At 40.1% G+C, this 17,401-nt stretch overlaps 2 protein-coding genes across 2 annotated transcripts in view; both read left to right on the top strand.

Annotated features, from left to right (window-relative positions):
* The first annotated feature begins 2,134 nt into the window (after positions 1–2,134).
* rdh5 (retinol dehydrogenase 5 (11-cis/9-cis)) lies at positions 2,135–4,765 on the top strand. Its single transcript, XM_034139361.1, has 5 exons — positions 2,135–2,166; positions 2,298–2,620; positions 2,731–2,989; positions 3,857–4,020; positions 4,476–4,765. Exons 1-5 carry the CDS (start codon positions 2,135–2,137, stop codon positions 4,694–4,696), a joined length of 999 nt encoding a protein of 332 aa, XP_033995252.1. The 3' UTR covers positions 4,697–4,765.
* A 3,956-nt stretch (positions 4,766–8,721) lies between these two features.
* The window catches only part of gls2b (glutaminase 2b (liver, mitochondrial)), a 16,706-nt gene continuing 8,026 nt past the window's right edge, over positions 8,722–17,401 (top strand). Inside the window, exons 1-10 of the mRNA XM_034139526.1 lie at positions 8,722–9,312; positions 10,189–10,288; positions 10,373–10,494; positions 13,156–13,285; positions 13,420–13,499; positions 13,940–14,103; positions 14,547–14,605; positions 15,526–15,558; positions 15,683–15,741; positions 15,893–15,959. Of these exons, the coding sequence (XP_033995417.1) occupies positions 9,140–9,312; positions 10,189–10,288; positions 10,373–10,494; positions 13,156–13,285; positions 13,420–13,499; positions 13,940–14,103; positions 14,547–14,605; positions 15,526–15,558; positions 15,683–15,741; positions 15,893–15,959 (987 nt within the window). The 5' untranslated portion in view covers positions 8,722–9,139. The remainder of the gene's footprint in view (positions 9,313–10,188; positions 10,289–10,372; positions 10,495–13,155; positions 13,286–13,419; positions 13,500–13,939; positions 14,104–14,546; positions 14,606–15,525; positions 15,559–15,682; positions 15,742–15,892; positions 15,960–17,401) is intronic.

A 17,401-nucleotide genomic window follows, 5' to 3' on the forward strand; every position in this document is an offset into this window, starting at 1 on the left:
ATACAAAGTAATATGGGAATACTACATGAATACAAAGCATAAAGAACCTCATTTGAAAAGGGATATTCGAGCTGCCTTAACATGGATCCGATTGTGAGGATGTTCATACCCACAAACGGTGGTAGTGGTCAGTAAACTATTGAAAGTTAACTAGAGTTAACTAACTAGACTGACTTCTGGGTCAAGGATTGGAGTTTGTCTATGGTTTAAAATCAGAAGACTTAAAGCCAAATGACAAAGTACAGCAACAACATTTGGCATACAAAGTTTTACAATTTGTAGACAACGTTCTGCAAGAAAACTACTGGTAAAGATAATTGGACAAATGTTGCATGCAATGTGTCACTATGAAATTACGCATGGGGCTGTGGAGTTCAGTCATGTAATTTCAGGCGTTTGGTAACCAAAAGTACTTTCAACTCACTGCGCATTAGGGTTAGGGTCAAAATATAGATGCGAACACACTTTTCCATCACATGGCAACAAATTGTGCTTGTTTTTAGTGTAAAAAAAAGTAATTGTGAAAAAATCTCCTTAAACTATATAAACCAACATTTGACAAACTGGTCAAGTTATGTTATAGTTGTTAATGGAGTGTGAGATTGTGTATCAATTGGTCATACACATTCACAATACTCCATCACACTTTTTCTTTTTGTTCAAGGTTTTGTGATTTGCCACAATATAACATACAGTGCAAAGGCACCAAGTACAGTGCATACATTGTTCGATGTAATAGGGCAGTGAAGTGAATCAGCCAATTACGTTTTACACGTGTTTTTGTGTGTGCAAAGCTGGTGCAAAGGCTTTAAAATGTGGGATTATTCCAGGTTTTATTTAACACTCTTAAAACATAAAGTACTTACACCGTATACCCCGGGAACCACTAAAAACGGGCATTAGTTATTTTAAAGAAGAGAAGTGGGACTAGCTAAAAAAAGAAATAAGTTCTTTGATATCCAAGTTCACATTGTGTACAGAAAGTTCTCTCTGTAGTCTGTAATTCCCACAACCTTTTTTTTTGTACTTAAATACACACACACACGCACAAACCAAGTTGTTATGGATTGGGGATTACCAATTGCGGACTTGTCTTAAGGGATAAACCAAAGGGATAAAGTCCCTCTGTGACCAGCCTCTCTGAGTTAAGACAGAAGAATAACCTGAAAGGGAAAGGGAAGCGGACGGATAACTCGTGGAGATCCATCACTTCTAAAAGAGGGAAAAGGTAGGAAGTTTATTATAATTATTAATTATTTTACCATTGAATTTGTAATTCAAGTACTTTCTGAGTTGCTCTGATACATTTGTTCTACTGATTATACTCTGTAATGTTGGTAATGATCACAATTTCCTGTGCGAGTATATCACTGTGTCATTTAGTTAATTAATCAATTACTTTACATGTATAAAGGCTAACAGCATAATTGAGGTTGGGTAGATTTACCGGATTAAATGTAGCTGACATACTGTATATGAATATTTGAAGTATTCTGGTATATTGTGGCTATATATTAACGAGTGTTGTGAAACTAAATGCAACCTTCCTTAACCTGATTTGTAATTTTACAGGGTCAATTATGATTTAATAAATGTTCTCATGCCAACAGAAACAGTATAGTTAATTTATATATTTTTTTAAACTACAGCAAATTTGGAAATTATGGATAACACAACGCACAGAAGTATCGTTTTTCCTTTTTTTCTTTTCTAATAAGCCAGAAAACTAATTGGTTTTCAGCAATGAGCAGCTTAAGCAGCTTCGTCACGGGCATTACATTTATGCCTCAAAACAATGTACCCCTCCCTCCTCGGGTCCCCCTCCCTCACAAATGCCTTCTTTCTTCCATAAGAGTATTATCCAAAGATTTCTCATGTGCCCAGAGCAGTTCTGTATCGCAAGCCCCTCTTCTAAGGCCCTGTGTGAACAAATCCCTTGTATCCCATCGTTTCAAAAAAGGTTCGATAAACCCAAAATATTATGAAATCGAGTAGGGATTTGGTTTTGAGAAATCCTGAAATAAGTAGGTGTATCTGCCTTCCATTCCACTCCTGAAAGCTTGGATGTCAAAACCTATTATTTATGAGTTTTCAGCAAGGTTACCAAAAATCCTCCTCTTATCCTGGAATCAGCATGGACATGCAGTTTGTCTACGACCTTTTAGGGTAAGAATTACTAATGTTACGCTACATTTTTGGCAGCTGTAGCCAAACCTTATAACCTCAGAGCTTACCCATCTAAACAATATTTTCTCAAAGTTAAATCCATTCCTCTCTTTTCTGTTGTTCTCTTCCAGGGAAAATGCTTGGTCGTACATCGGTGCTACCTTCGTGGTTTTGTGGTTTATCGTGTGGCTGTACAGAGACAGCCTGGAGATCGAGGAACTTACAGACAAGTATGTGTTTGTGACCGGCTGCGACTCTGGGTTTGGTAACCTGCTGTGTAAGAAGCTCGATCGTAGAGGTTTCCACGTGTTGGCCGGCTGCCTCACAGAAAAGGGAGCTGATGACCTGAAGAGGGCGACGGGGCCTTATTTGAAGACTGTCCTGCTAGATGTGGCCAGTCAGGACAGCATCGAAAAAGCCATGGAGTGGACCAAGAAGGAGGTTGGGGATAAGGGTAAGAGCTGATGCTGCATTAAAGAAATACATGACCTGGGTTAGTGACATTTCACAAGGTAGATCTGTAACCAAAATATGTTCTTCCACCTTTTATCTCCTTTTTTGTAGGACTTTGGGGAATTGTCAACAATGCCGGACGCGCGTTACCCATGGGTCCTACAGAGTGGATGAGAGTGGAGGATTTCCACAGCACATTGAATGTCAACATGAATGGAACGATTGCCATGACGGTGACCTTCCTGCCCCTCATCAAAAAGGCTCGGGGCCGCATTGTAAACATAGCATCGGTTCTGGGTAGGGTGGCTGCAAACGGTGGTGGATACAGCATCTCCAAATTTGCAGTGGAGTGTTTCTCTGACTGCCTCAGGTAAGCCTTACACAACCTCATCGAATAAAAGCACACCCTGGCACGTTATTAAACCAAAAGAAACTATGTTGTGCCATTACGTCTTTATTGTTATCGACTGAGAGAAACACAAACTCCCCACAAATCCTCAATATTCCCTTTTTCTGTCACTTTCACAAAGACCTGTATTGTAATCATAATAAAATACTAGTTCGAGCCGTAATCTTCATATTGTCATTGTTCCATGGGGGAGATTTGGTTTTCAGACAGTGTTTTTATGAAACATTTTCTATTAAATAAAAGACAAGTAATAACAGATTTGATCAGCAATAAAGCACAATCCCTCTAACAGATTACACACAAAACAAAATTGCCTCAGCATATGCCAGACAGACAAGTATTGGCTCATGAGACCAGACAAGATTACTGCGTTTATCTACCAGATTTACTATTGTGTTTTCATTTCTTACACTCAAGCTGCTAAGCCTATTTTTTAAATAAAAACTTTACTGCCGAAGGGGTCGTGGATCCAATACTTGAAACACTCAGGACTTCAGAATATAACACAATAAATGTGTAACACAGACTGGTAATTGAAGCTAAAATGTATTGTTGTACAACAGAGAGACAATGCTTCCATCAAGTGCCAAGAGTATGGATCTGTAGGAAGAAAGATTTTCACAGGCTTTATACACTCTTCCAGCCAATGTGGCACTGTACATTTCACATTAATAATCACATGTCATGTTTAAGCAAACGTTTTTCACAATAAACAAATGATTCACTTAACAATAACGCATCCAAATAAGGATTATTTCATCCGTTTAATGATTACTTCTTTAGAGATTGAATGTTCGATGGTATTCTATGTGACATTTCTGTTTTCAGGAGAGATATAAACTACTTTGGAATCAATGTGTGCATCATTGAGCCAGGATTTTTCAAGACTGCGGTGACGAGCCTGGACCCCCTGGAGAGGGAGCTGCACCGCCTGTGGAACCAGCTCACCCCTGAAGTCCAAGCCAGCTATGGAGACAAGTACCTTGATAAATGTAAGAAAAGACTGGTTATCTGTATTCACACTCATCATGCAAACCATGAGGGAGCATCACTATGAGGTTCACTGGAAATCTGACATGCAAAAATATGTATCTATTTTATGGGTTAAATAAAATACATCATTTTAACAATCTCTATCCAAAATCACACTGAAATTGGATTATTTACGAATTTCCCTTAAATGCGTCAACTTTTTAGTAATGGCTGCCATATTTCCATATTAAAAGCACATTGAATTGATTTCATAAACACAAGCTGCTTTGGTGTGCCTGAAGGCAACACAAACATTCCATTAAATATGTCATATACCCTTTAAAGAAATGTATACAGTACAGTGCAGTGTATAAGCACTAATCTCACTGAATATGAAATACATGCATTTTGAGGTGAAGCAAAGAAAAGTGCACTTCAGTCATGTTTTATGCACAAATTATCTTTTCATTTTTAGACATCAAGGTCCAGCGTTTTATCATGAATGCAGTCTGCGACACTGACCTCTCCAAGGTGACCGGTTGCATGGAGCACGCTCTGACGGCGGCCTACCCTCGCACCAGGTACAGCCCGGGCTGGGACGCCAAGCTACTGTGGATCCCCCTCTCCTACATGCCCAGCTGTGTGGTCGACATCGGGCTGAGGCTGGTGCTGCCCCGCCCGTCAAAGAGCGTGTAAATTATGATGCCTTGGAAGAAACTTGTTCAAAGTTATCAGCCTTTATATGTCATTGTATGTCAATTTAATGCAATGCAGAGGTTGATATCAATTAATTAACATCTTGCCTTTCAAAATACCCATATTCCTTATCTACATTGTCCATGCAATACTCTATTGCTGTTATTAATTTATATGTGCATAATCTGCCATGTAAAGGTTTTTCTCCTGATGTTTCCTTAAGACATTTAGACAAGAGATAAAAGAATGAAACTGTAATGTATATTTCACTGTTTAATTCATTTTCTTTGTAAAGTCTATGCTGTGCCTTTTGAAGCTGTTATTTATGTTCCTTGATATGAATGCTGTTAAACATCAGAGACTAAATTCAACAGGATTTTATTATCAATTAACTCTCTGAATGCTAAGATCTGTTTAACTTGGACACAAATAAAATAAATGGCAAAAAGCTTTATGATTTACACACACCAATGTGCAGTCACATCACGATGCTTTCTGAATAGCCTTGTTGAATGTATATGTATCAATGCACATATGCTAGCATATAACTGTTTGTTATTTTCATTCTTGTAATTGTTGTTGCTCCACTCTGGGTGGACAAACACTCTATCGCCCTGAGGCTTGAATGCTTTTAATAAATTCAAAATCTAAAAGTACATTTTAAATCAACATGTGGTATACTGTGGTGTTATTACATCACTGATTGTGTTGCTAGTAAGTGTTTTCTGGTCACTAGTATCTCATATTCTCTAAGCAGTATACTATTAAGTGTTTGTCGCTGGAAAAAAAGTAAACTTTCACTTCTATTCATCTTTATAACGTGCTTCTTGCACACAGTTCTTAAGGCTATCAGTTGAGTTAGGTATCAGTTGGAGGAATGTCCTAAACAGGTTCAGCTGTTGGTGAACGTAAGAGGCTTGTTTGAGACGAGCTGCGGCTCGCCTCGAAAGTAGACGAGAATAGCCGATCGCAGCCGGGGGAGGTCTCAAAAAGCTCGCCTGAAGTCGGACAGCTCAGAGTCGGAGTCGGAGTCGGAGTCGGAGTCGGAGTCGGAGTCGGAGTCGGAGTCGTCGGAGTCTTCTTCTTCTTCTTCTTCTTCTTCTTCTTCTTCTTCTTCTTCTTCTCTCGGTTTTTTGGCGGATTTCAAACAACTTTAAGGTGCATACTGCCACCTCCGGAGTCGGCTTGACTCGGTTTGCATTTATAAATGCACACGGCATCTATTGCACGTCTGTCCGTCCTGGGAGAGGGATCCCTCCTCTGTTGCTCTCCCTGAGGTTTCTCCCATTTCCCCTTTAAACTGTGGGTTTTTCTCTGGAAGTGTTTCCTTGTATGATGTGAAACGTAAGGACAGAGGGTGTCATATTGTCATACTGATATTCTGTACAAACTGTGAAGTCCACTGAGACAAATGTAACATTTGTGATATTGGGCTATATAAATAAACATTGATTGATTGATTGATTGATAAAGAATGGACAAATGTGTTTAATCGTTAATGTCAGATATGTACTAAGTAAATACATTTGTTCCTGCTCAAGATTAGATTCAACTTTATTGTTATTGCACAGATTACAGGTAGCCTACTGAGACAACGAAATGCAGTTTAGCTTCTAACCAGGAGTGCATAAAGCAGTAAAGTGAAAAGTAATGTACACAATAAAATATAGAATGAATTGAATGATGAAAAAACAGTGAGGGGTATGAATACACTATATACACAGTAGCCTAGCCTAGTATGAACAGTGTGTTGTATGAATATGCTAAGATATATAAAGTATGACAACGGTAAGCAGTGCAAGTATAGTATAAAATATATAGATATTAATGTCATGATGATAAACATTGTGGAACAATGATGAAAAATGTGAATGGAAGTGGCGACGTAAAACTGACACAAAACAACAACACACTTTTGCCGAGCCAATGGAGAGTTTCATCTCCAGCACGGGGTAAAACCCACCAATGAGCGCTCAGCTCGAGATACCAGCGAGTCGTTTCCCATCAAGCATTTCGCTTCCGCAGCCCGGGGAGAGAAACTGCGCCGCCTCGCCGCGCCTCGCTCTCAAGTCTGCGGGCGTCTTTGTCCCGCGAGATTTCAACGTCTCATGTAGGCGAGCCTCCAGAGCAAGTCGGACAAAATGACTAACCATCATGCAACGCACGAGCAAGACGTTGATCGCAATTGCGCAGGTCTGCGCAGGTCTCGCTTGTCTCAAACAAGCCTAATAATAAAGTGAGAGGCCTGTTGGCTGACCATGGTTGCGTTCGAATACTCCAAAAAAACAGCTCCTAAGTTCTAACCCTAGCGTCTATTCCTTGACCTCGGAGTGAAACGTCATGGGGTTAAGGGATAGTGGATAGGAGAATTCAAAAGGATTTAGGAGAAGAGACTGCGGCACTTTAGAGAATCCGACTGCACTTTCACTATCCGACGTGTTTATGATGCGCCAGCAGAGGTCATAAATGTGCGCCTGCTGCTGTGGGGAAACTATGGAAACTACAATTTTCTATACAGCGGACTACAACATGGATGTTTAATAAGAACGAGGGACTACTGTAAACTCATCTAGAGACTCTGCACCGTGCTCTGATGCTGTTGTTTTATGCTTTATGAACGGGGACAACAGAGAAACATATTCTTCATGACCAAAGTTGGAATTGAAATAAAAAAGGAAAGTGAAACTTATGCTCGTCACCCTCTCCCTCCGGTCCACATTAATACAAATGATCCCAATACATATGATTGTATGAAAAGATCTTAAAATCAATACAAATGTATTTATTATAAACGTTAGTCCTTAACATCTATCACTGTGTATATCACCATTCAAACATCTTTTAAAAGTTGAACAAACCCCACACAGCTCAGTAAAGACTGTGAAATGTTGACTTTATTTGATCATTTCAGTAAAAACTAACGTTCATATTTCTCTTTTTGATTATAATACTGATGAACGTTCAAAACAAAGCACTTTGGCAACTTACCACATACGTTTTAAAATGCTTAATAAGCACCGTAACTTTCATGATATCATTTCTCGTTCATAATCGGTTGTTTCCGTGAACGGCCGACTGTTGTGTGACGGCAAATGCTGCGGCCGCAAGGCATTGTGGGGCAGCATTTTCTCCTCTCCTTTCGGTTAGGGAGGTCCAGTGGTTCCTAGGCTAAAGGAGGTTATAAAGGAAGTTTGAAACCTCCTTTCCTTTTAATTTAGAGAATTCGAACGGCACTTATCATGGCTGCCACTGAGGGACTTCCGGGTCATTTCACTCCGTTAGGAAGGTTCCTAAGCTAAATGGACTATTCGAATGCAACCCATGTGTCGTTGCACAACAGGTCAAAGGCTTTCTTTCACTGGAATGCCTGAATATAGTAGTTAGGGACTGGTTTTAGGTCATTTCATGAAACCAACTGTACTAACTACAGCTTTCTTGGGAAAATTATAAAAGAAAAAAAAGTGTTACTACTTTCTACTTTAATATTGTAGACTATTGTATTCCTGATACTCAATTACGTGGTCACACATAACTTGTATCCTGACTGACACCCATAACGTTTTAGCAGTCCTCTGCTCGCGATACACATTTCTAGCCCCTGATTGGCTACTGACAGCTACTGTCAGTCAACTCAAATGACAGCCACCACATGAGGTAGCGTGCCTGAATTTAGGCACGAAATAGACCATCTGCTGCATTCAAGTGCCGTTCGTAAACGAAAAAGTGCTCTCCTAACTTTATGGAGTATGTTTGGACCATAGACTGTATGGTTTGGACACTAATGACGAATGTGTGTAGTATTAAGTGTTATGATTATTACGTGTTGCAGAGATATTTCATGTATATTCAAGTGCATAAATGTGCTGAATATAAGGCATATCATTAATCCTAAAGTCCTTAAGTAAGTTAAAGTCATGCAATAACAATTCGAATTAAAAGTACAAGTATTTGAATAATACCACTGGAAATATACTCCCAACATTTTTTATATTATTCAATGAAGATTATTTATTCATTGGTATCACTTTAATGTGGTTACGGGCAAAATTGTTTATGTTTTTGATATAGGCCTATGCCTTCTATAAATAGACTACGAGTTAGCGTACCTTAAGACAACAGTATGTCTTGTTATTTTTATCAACCTGCAAAGAAAGTTATGAGAAAAGTTACTCAATACAAGTTGAATTGTATTAAGTAAAGTACTTGAGCTAAAGTTACTTTCCCCCGCTGCATTTAATACACGCCGTGGCCTATCGTAAAAAAGAAAGAGTTCAGGAGTCGAAAGATTACAATTCCCTACGACACCTGAAGGCAGCAGAACTTCTGTCTGTCAGTGACCTCGCAGGAGCCGCGCAGGATAGCAGCTCTCCACTGAACCAAGCAGCGGTGTTTGCTGTGATCTTCCCCGTAAATCAGGCTGTCAGAGTGGCTTTGTGAGCAGCCATGCTCTGCCTGAGAGCCCTGCGTCTGTCCAACTCTGTCCAGCAGATCGCCAAACAGTCAGACGCTGCGAGGAAGCTCTTCATCCTCCAGCCAGCATGCTGTCTGACCACAAAAACAACAACATCGTCCCAGCGACCAACGCCGACACACTTGGACCATTTCCAACTAAAAATGTAAGTGTCTCAGCTCGGTGTCATCACAGGAGTGGCTGCTGCTGGGCAATCTTACAGGCTTAGCCACATTGTAATATGAGTTGTAACTGGGCCTCTTATTATATTTTTCTATATGAAGATAAATATATTTATAGTAGGCTAACTGCTACTCAGGTGTTCATATAGACAGTGTCAGTTATCAGCATGTGGCAGCTATAAATGATGCAATCAGCAATTTGATGTTGGAGTTTCAAAACTTTCACTGTCCAAAAAAATCCCAAACAAAACCATGTCATAATAACTTATCTGAACATGTATGTAAAGTGTATATTGCTTCTTGTGTAGGCCATATTAGCGGTTTAAAGGTGGGGTAGGTACATTTGAGAAACCGGCTCGAGATCGCTAGAATTTGAAAATACACAACCGGAGAAAATCTGCCACTTACAGAGCCCCTCCTCCAACACACACGAACGCGCACATGACCAATGAGGGCACGAGATAAGTTTGTGCACAGATGGAAGGCTGACAGGCAGGTAGGCCATCCAGTTATTTTAGCCGGGCCGGCTAAAATGATTGGTCGTGCTTTTTACAGTATTACGGCTTCCACAGATGAAATGTTTGTATGCATTTTTTGTCAAAGCACTTACGATATTCATTGCTATCGGGATGTTAAGAGCATTCCATGGAATATAACAAAAAGTGTATCTCGAGCCGGTTTCTCAAACTTACCTACCCCACCTTTAATTGTAGATTATGTTGCATGATTGAATGACCGAGTTGTTTTTTTCTAAGGATTTTTAAACAAATTATAATTGTAGCTATGTCTTCTGTATATAATACTGTAATAAAGAATGCTTGCTTTATTCTTTTTTGAGACTTTTATCTTCGCTTTATCAGGAATGGCTCTTCAAAGTCCCCCAGCTCTGGAGTGGAAGACATGCTTTTCTACACCATCACAGATGGAAAAGAACAAGTCCCCATTACACAGTTTACCACGGTAAGTAGCTAATAAAACACCAACTATTTAAGCACTTGTCTGTCTGTCTCTCATTATAATTTCATGGTCCACTCTTGTTTGCAGGCCCTGAAGAAAACCGGCCTCCACCCGTCAGATCCTCGTCTAAAGGACTGCATGGAGAGAATTCGACACGCTGTGAACGACTCTGTTGGTGAGGTGATGATGGACAGAGAACTTTTCCACAGGTGAGACAAGACAACAACTTGTTGCAGCAGCAGGAAACTTAATTTGTAGCTGCTGATTCAAAGGGATAATTCATCACGCAACATAATAACATTTTGCTGATATTTTACTGGCTCTACCCATCCAATGCAGTAGAGCTCTGTTCTGTTTAGTTTGTTCAAAGCCTCAACATACTGACACAGTTACAAATGATACTTCATCAATGCAGAGGATAGACAAAGCTCACAATAAAGACTGTGTTTTTCTTTTTTTAAAATCCCATTTTATTTGGAAATACACTTACACACTTTGTTTGTATTAAATCACATTACTGACAAGAAATAGAGCAGTTAATTACTTTCCAAAGTTCTTCACTGTGTCGTCTGTTTCCGGGACTGTTTCTCTTCTACTCAACACCTCAATATGGACTTGTATCTTGTCCCTGAATATCTTTGGTGTTTTGTTTTCCATTCGCTACCCGCTGCAGACACGAGCCCAAACTATTTTTAGTCCGCCCTTCCAAAACATACCATTCTAATGAAGCATTTGGTGTATGTGACCTGCTGCATGTCTCTGCCTTTGTCTTTCTGTGTTCTCCCCTTGTCCCCTACACATACTTTACATTGCTAATTAAAAGCTATGTATGACAGGTTCAAGAAGAATGTGTGAGAAAGTCTGAACTACTACCTCTCCCTAGTGATTAGAATAGATCAGATTAGATATACTATTGATCCCTAATTGGGACAATTGCAGCAGCATGTAAAAAAGGCATTGCAAACAGATATACAGTATCTTGCCAGAACAAGTCATTAAACATGCATGTAATCACGTCATTCTAACATATGTGCATAGATAGGCAAATGTTGTACTACATTTATATAGTGAAGTATTCCCTTAACTTGATTATGCAAAACCGACGTGTGAAAGTAAGTGTTATGTAATTAGTGTGTGTCAGGAGATGTCAGGTTTAGGCCTCCTTCACACGGGAACGTTTGCGTTTATGCACAGTATGCGTATTCAAAAAAGTCTTCCGTTCACATGCATTCGTTTCATTTAACGTGTCTGTTCAAACGAGACCGCTGGAAACGCTGTAGTACATATGCGGGGACTGTAAGTGGCGCTGTAACTTCCGCCAAAATACACCAAAAGCAGCGAAGAAGAGCAGCCTGGAGCAGCCCCGCAGCAATGTTGCCATGGCTACCCTTCTGTTTATGCCCCGCGGTGTATTTAGCAACATGTAGTTCATGTAATTCTCCATGTCCACTTGTTGCTGATGGTTGTGGTAGAGGAGCTGTAGATTTTGCACTAATATCTGTAGCATGGTCAGTAGCAGTAGCACTAGCAGTAGCTACTGACAGGAGGAAGTGTGTGTGGCGATTGCTGGTATTCAGCGGGATATAGTAATTTCCTCAGCATATGGATAAATGCAACGGGGAAGTTAACTGAAAGAAACCGAATCTGTGGATATTGCATCGACCGACCAAGTAGCACGTCTCCGTGGAGAGGACGCGCTCAGAAAGAGAGATATTCTCTACAAACACCGGGTGAGATCGCTCCTCTGGGACACGCCGGTCCTCTGCCTACAAACAGGCGCAGGAGCAATGAACAATAATGGCCTGGATTAGGCAGTAAAGACAAGTTTGGTGTATCGCAGAGCGGACTTTTTAATTTTGTTTGTGTTGTTTGGCTGGAAAATTGTCAATATAATGGATCAATGCATGAAATCTGACTCTGTTTATTTTGTTTAAGGAGTATATTGGGCGTTAACAATTCTGGTTTGCCTTTTATAATATTATTTCATTCAAGAACCCCTTGTGCGTTTAATTAACACAGCTATTTTTGATAGTTGCTACAGCAGTGAGCAGGAGAGGTGGGGCTATCGTTATTTTTTCAGGAAATATTCGTATAGAGGTGATTACACGGACTCGGTTGACCCCCCAGAGCGTTTCGTTTGCAAATCTATCCACCTTGGGACCCGTTATCGTTTGTGGGGTCAGTTTCTATCGGCCTCGTGTAAATAATAGGGCTATACGCACGCGAAACTATGCAGATACAAGCAGTTTTCTCCTCGTGTAAACGGCGCCTTAATCACTGTCATGTTGATCAAAGCAAAAGCCTGTAGCTTAGACCGATAGCTGGCAGCTGCTTCCCCTAACAGCCGCGAATGCACACACACACACACACACACACACACACACACACACACACACACACACACACACACACACACACACACACACACACACACACACACACACACACACACACACACACACACACACTGTCATGGCCTGGCTCTTGGCCATAACAAAAATCGTGGGAAGGACAAGAACATATATGAAAAATATATTTAACAAAAGTTTAACGTAAACCAAGAAAAACTAACACAAAGGAAAAGCAAAAAGGCTAAGCGACGTGGCTGCTCCGCAGTCAGGTCCTCTGCAGGAGAGAGAGATCGAGAGTCTGGCCCAGGCCTCTTAATCCTCCGCCAGCCGTCAGGTGTCCTCAATCAGGGCGTCAGGTGTCCTCAATCAGACGGACACAAGCAGAGGAGGAACATTAAAGGGCCCTACACACACACACCACAGGAGACCTTAAAGCAGGGGTCGTCACAACACACACACACACTCAAACTCAACAAAAGTACTCCTGAGTGCCTCTGACTTATGTTGTTTCTCTCTCAGGTGTGTCAGTGGAAACATCGTCCTGCTGATCCAGGCCTTCAGAAAGAAATTTATCATTCCTGAGTTTGATGTTTTTGCACAAAAAGTAAATGAAATCTACAACGCGGTGCAAACTCAAATTGATGGGAAGGTATGCTTTTGTTATTTTGTTTCTAAGAGTAAAGAAACATAACGCATCCTCTTCTGCTCAGTGCTTGATCGTTTTGAGACCTTGTTCCTGTAATTGAACTGTTTTTGTGTTCCTCTTGTGTTTTGTGGTTTTAGGTCGCAAACTACATCCCCCAACTGGCCAAGTTTAGTCCAGATCTGTGGGGTGTGTCTCTGTGTACAGTGGATGGCCAGAGGTAAGAGTTATGGATTTGTACTTGACAAAAACAGTCTTATAACTCAGTGGTTTTTGGGAGTGTTGTACATCTCAAAGTGGTTGACAAATCAGAGCCAGCCAGCTAACCAATCAGAGCAGACTGGGCTCTGGTTTCAGACAGAGGGTGAAAAGAGGTGCAGCACAGGCAGTATGAGAAAAATAAAGACCTTTTTTGAACATTAAAGCATGTAACCATGTCACAGTACTGAAACCTGAAAATGAGCATCATATGGCCCCTTTAAGTAGTGTGTGCCCCCTTCCTTTTTTGTACCATTGAATTGCCCATGAGTAAGACAACGAACCCTCAAACTGCCCAGGTGTTGCTTCTTAGTATCCAGCTTAATGTTTATTGGCAACATAAACAAGGACAGATAATTAGTTAATGCAGGTTCGATTAGACATTGTGTGTTCTTCCTGCAGGCACTCAGTGGGCGACACCAAGCAGCCGTTCTGCCTGCAGTCCTGCGTGAAGCCACTGCAGTACGCCATCGCCGTCCACGAGGCAGGAACGGAGAAGGTTCATCAATATGTCGGCATGGAGCCCAGCGGATTCAAGTTCAACATGCTCTCACTCGATGATGAAGGTGAGTAAGGCATGGGAGGAAATGACTGGCTGGATCAGGGCTATTACACACGTAACGGATTATTCCTTCTTCCTGCTGAAACTGATAAATGGTCCATCTTTTATTCACCGTATCATAGCTTTTTACATTTTGTATTTTCTTTCTTACAAGCAATGTACCTTTGAGCTTACAACTAAATTCAAAGCTACATTTCACATAACATATATAAACTACACAAACAATTGATTGATCATAAAAGAAGCAATACAATTAATTGTATGGGACAGGTCATGCAGGTCAGGCGAGCTCATATCGTTTTTCCCCATCACGACCTCAGCTGAATTGCAGCATGAACAGCACCTATTTGGCTCTCAGTAAATGTTAAACTTCAGTATGATACGTTTTTGTTATACTATAGATTTATGCTTCAACATTGTGTCGTATCTCGTTGTCCTTTCTCCCAGATAAGCCCCACAATCCCATGGTGAACGCAGGAGCCATTGTGATCAGCTCTCTTATCAAGGTGAGCAGATGGACATGAATGGCCTGCTGTGTGGTTGAGTCAGCACACACTGTAAATTAATCTCCATTTAGTAAAAGTGTGTGAGCGGGATTATTGTACAAACTGTTGCTTTGACATTGGAGTCACACAAGCTTTAGATTTTTGTAATATTGTTTATATTCACAAAATGACAGGAGTCCCACTGGAAGTTTTATGAATATCATTAAAGTGTGCTAACTCTGCACAAAGTCAGCTAAAATAATCAGGTAAAAAGAATATAAAATGTTTGCTCTTTGTCGTGAAACACATTTATTGCATACATGAGTTATAGTCATTATTTTTCTTAACTTGTATTGACAAGTATCTTTTAACTAGAACACTGTCAAGTATTAAGGCTTATTCTTTAAATATATTCACTTTGAGTTTGTAGAACAATCAGTGACGTATTTTAAATAATTAAATGTGCAATTTATTCTAGTTTAGAGCCTGTGGGTTGTTGAGGAAGCCTGTTGAAGTGATGATGGTCTTAATGACAAAGCCTGTCATGAATCAACAAGCTATTAATATATTATACAAAAACATCCTAATGTATGACATTTGTTTTGGTGAAATGTTAACAGGATTTGGATGTGAAGATTATTTGGAAGGTCTTAATAGAAAGCAGTTTTGTGCTTTTCAACAGACTTTGTCTGCAGTATCTGTAGTCCTGTTTTGTGAAATACTTGAGCTCTGTGGTTTATGATCGGCTATCTTTCCCCTTGCACTGTACGCGCTGATAATAGGGTACTAAATTATGAAATCAGTGATATAGTCATGTATCGTTTTAGCCTGTATAATAAGTCGTACTGAAGTCATTTAAGTCCAGGGTTTATAAATGCATGAATGGTATGATTGTAGCAATTACAATCAACACAAGAAAATCACTCTCGCTTGGTTTTCAGCCTCGTTCCAATAAGGCAGAGAAGTTTGACTATGTAAGTACTTTTCCTATTTTCTGGTTGCACCATGAATATGAATCACAAAGACACATACAGAGTTGATTGTGTCAGTGGTCATGGATGCAGCAGTACACTTAAAATGGTGTCTTTGTTTGCCCAGGTTATGGACTTTGTGAAAAAGATGGCAGGCCAAGAGTATGTGGGATTCAGCAATGCCATGTGAGTGTACTGCAAATACATTTGAGGTATTTTGAGTTAATATATCCTCGATTGATCACACACACATTGAAAGACACAGAAAAAGGCCTGTGCAATGCTCTATTGCATTATTTATGTTTTAGTACTGACCCCTTCTGCCTCTCTGTCTCAGGTTCCAGTCAGAAAAAGAAACAGGCGACAGAAACTTTGCCATCGGATACTACATGAAAGAGAAGAAGGTCAGTTAGAGAGTGCTGAAAATGTGGGGTTTGAAATGCTTTTTATTTCCTGCTGCTTCATGTTTACATACCTACAGTATATCCAACTGCGTGTTTTTGAATTCACATGTTTTTTTTAATGTTTCCTTAGACAAATTGTAATGTTTTAATTACAGATGAATCTGCCAGTATTCAGTTTATTAATTGATGTATTATTCAATCAATCAGAAACTGTGAAAAATGTAGCAATATTACATCAGTTTACATTCAAATCAAAAAGAGATAACCTACTGTATGGGAAAAGTTGAAACCTGAAAAGATGTGGCTTTGACGAATCAAATAGTGTAATCTTTTTCGGGAGTAAGAAAGTCAAGCTTGATCACTACATTGTCTTCATAATATGTTCTTATATTTTCTTTGTTTAATAGACCTACAAGTATATATAACAGAGAACATAATTTTAAATTATGAATCGTTTAGGTTTTTATTTACCCAAATTAGCCTTTATCCATTTTCGCTACCGTCATGAATTTGCTTGACCACCGATCTTCAACTGAAGTTCCTTTAGATAGCTTCTCTGTAAATCTCCAACACCGCTGTGTGCATCAACACTTTATCATGTTATAGAGTTATAAAATAACTTTGGACCAGGGTTCGAGTTATAAACTGAGCTCTATGGGGGTCTTTGAAACTAACACACACTCAAACTCAATCACACACTCAAACTCAATCACTCACACACACACACACACACACACACACACACACACACACACACACACACACACACACACACACACACACACACACACACCAATATAAACATATGGACAGGGGTTACTATTTTAAAAAAAAATTGCAAATGTATTTGGGAACCTATCCATGTGAACATATTTTGGGGGTGGACCTCAAATCCTCTAGGGGGGTCCGGGGGCATGCCCCCCCTGGTAAGATATTTTTTTAATTTTGGAGTTAAATGCATCAATCTGGTGCACACCCATCTGAAACAGATGCCACATCATGTAGACAGATAGTCACCCTGTGTGAGGCAAACCCACATTTGCGCAGCGTTGCGTTCACAATAGCCTACATTAAAAAAATGATAATCGCTAGGCCATCGGGAAACCTCCCGGCCCTCCCGATGGCCTGCCAGCAGCCCTCTACTTGCTACAAACTTAAATATGAAAACATAGCCGTGGGAACATGTTTCAAATGGGGGGTGCTGTGGGGATGACACCAGGGCCGGTTCTGACCAATTTGCTGCCCTAGGCAAGATTTTTGCTGGTTCAATTATATCTTATTTTATCAGTTAACATTTATTTATTTATCCATATTATTTAATCTCTCCAGTTTTAAAGGATATTGTTGGTTTACTGTCCTATGAGAGAGAGAGAGAGAGAGAGAGAGAGAGAGAGAGAGAGAGAGAGAGAGAGAGAGAGAGAGAGAGAGAGAGAGAGAGAGAG

The sequence above is a fragment of the Trematomus bernacchii genome, unplaced genomic scaffold (genome assembly GCF_902827165.1).
Source record: "Trematomus bernacchii unplaced genomic scaffold, fTreBer1.1, whole genome shotgun sequence".
Lineage (NCBI taxonomy): Eukaryota > Metazoa > Chordata > Actinopteri > Perciformes > Nototheniidae > Trematomus > Trematomus bernacchii.

Coding starts and splice junctions, on each gene's coding strand:
- rdh5 (XM_034139361.1), top strand. CDS start 2,135: ATGGACATGCAGTTTGTCTACGACCTTTTAGG. Junction 2,167..2,297: donor TTTGTCTACGACCTTTTAGG/GTAAGAATTACT, acceptor GTTCTCTTCCAG/GGAAAATGCTTGGTCGTACA. Junction 2,990..3,856: donor TGTTTCTCTGACTGCCTCAG/GTAAGCCTTACA, acceptor TTCTGTTTTCAG/GAGAGATATAAACTACTTTG.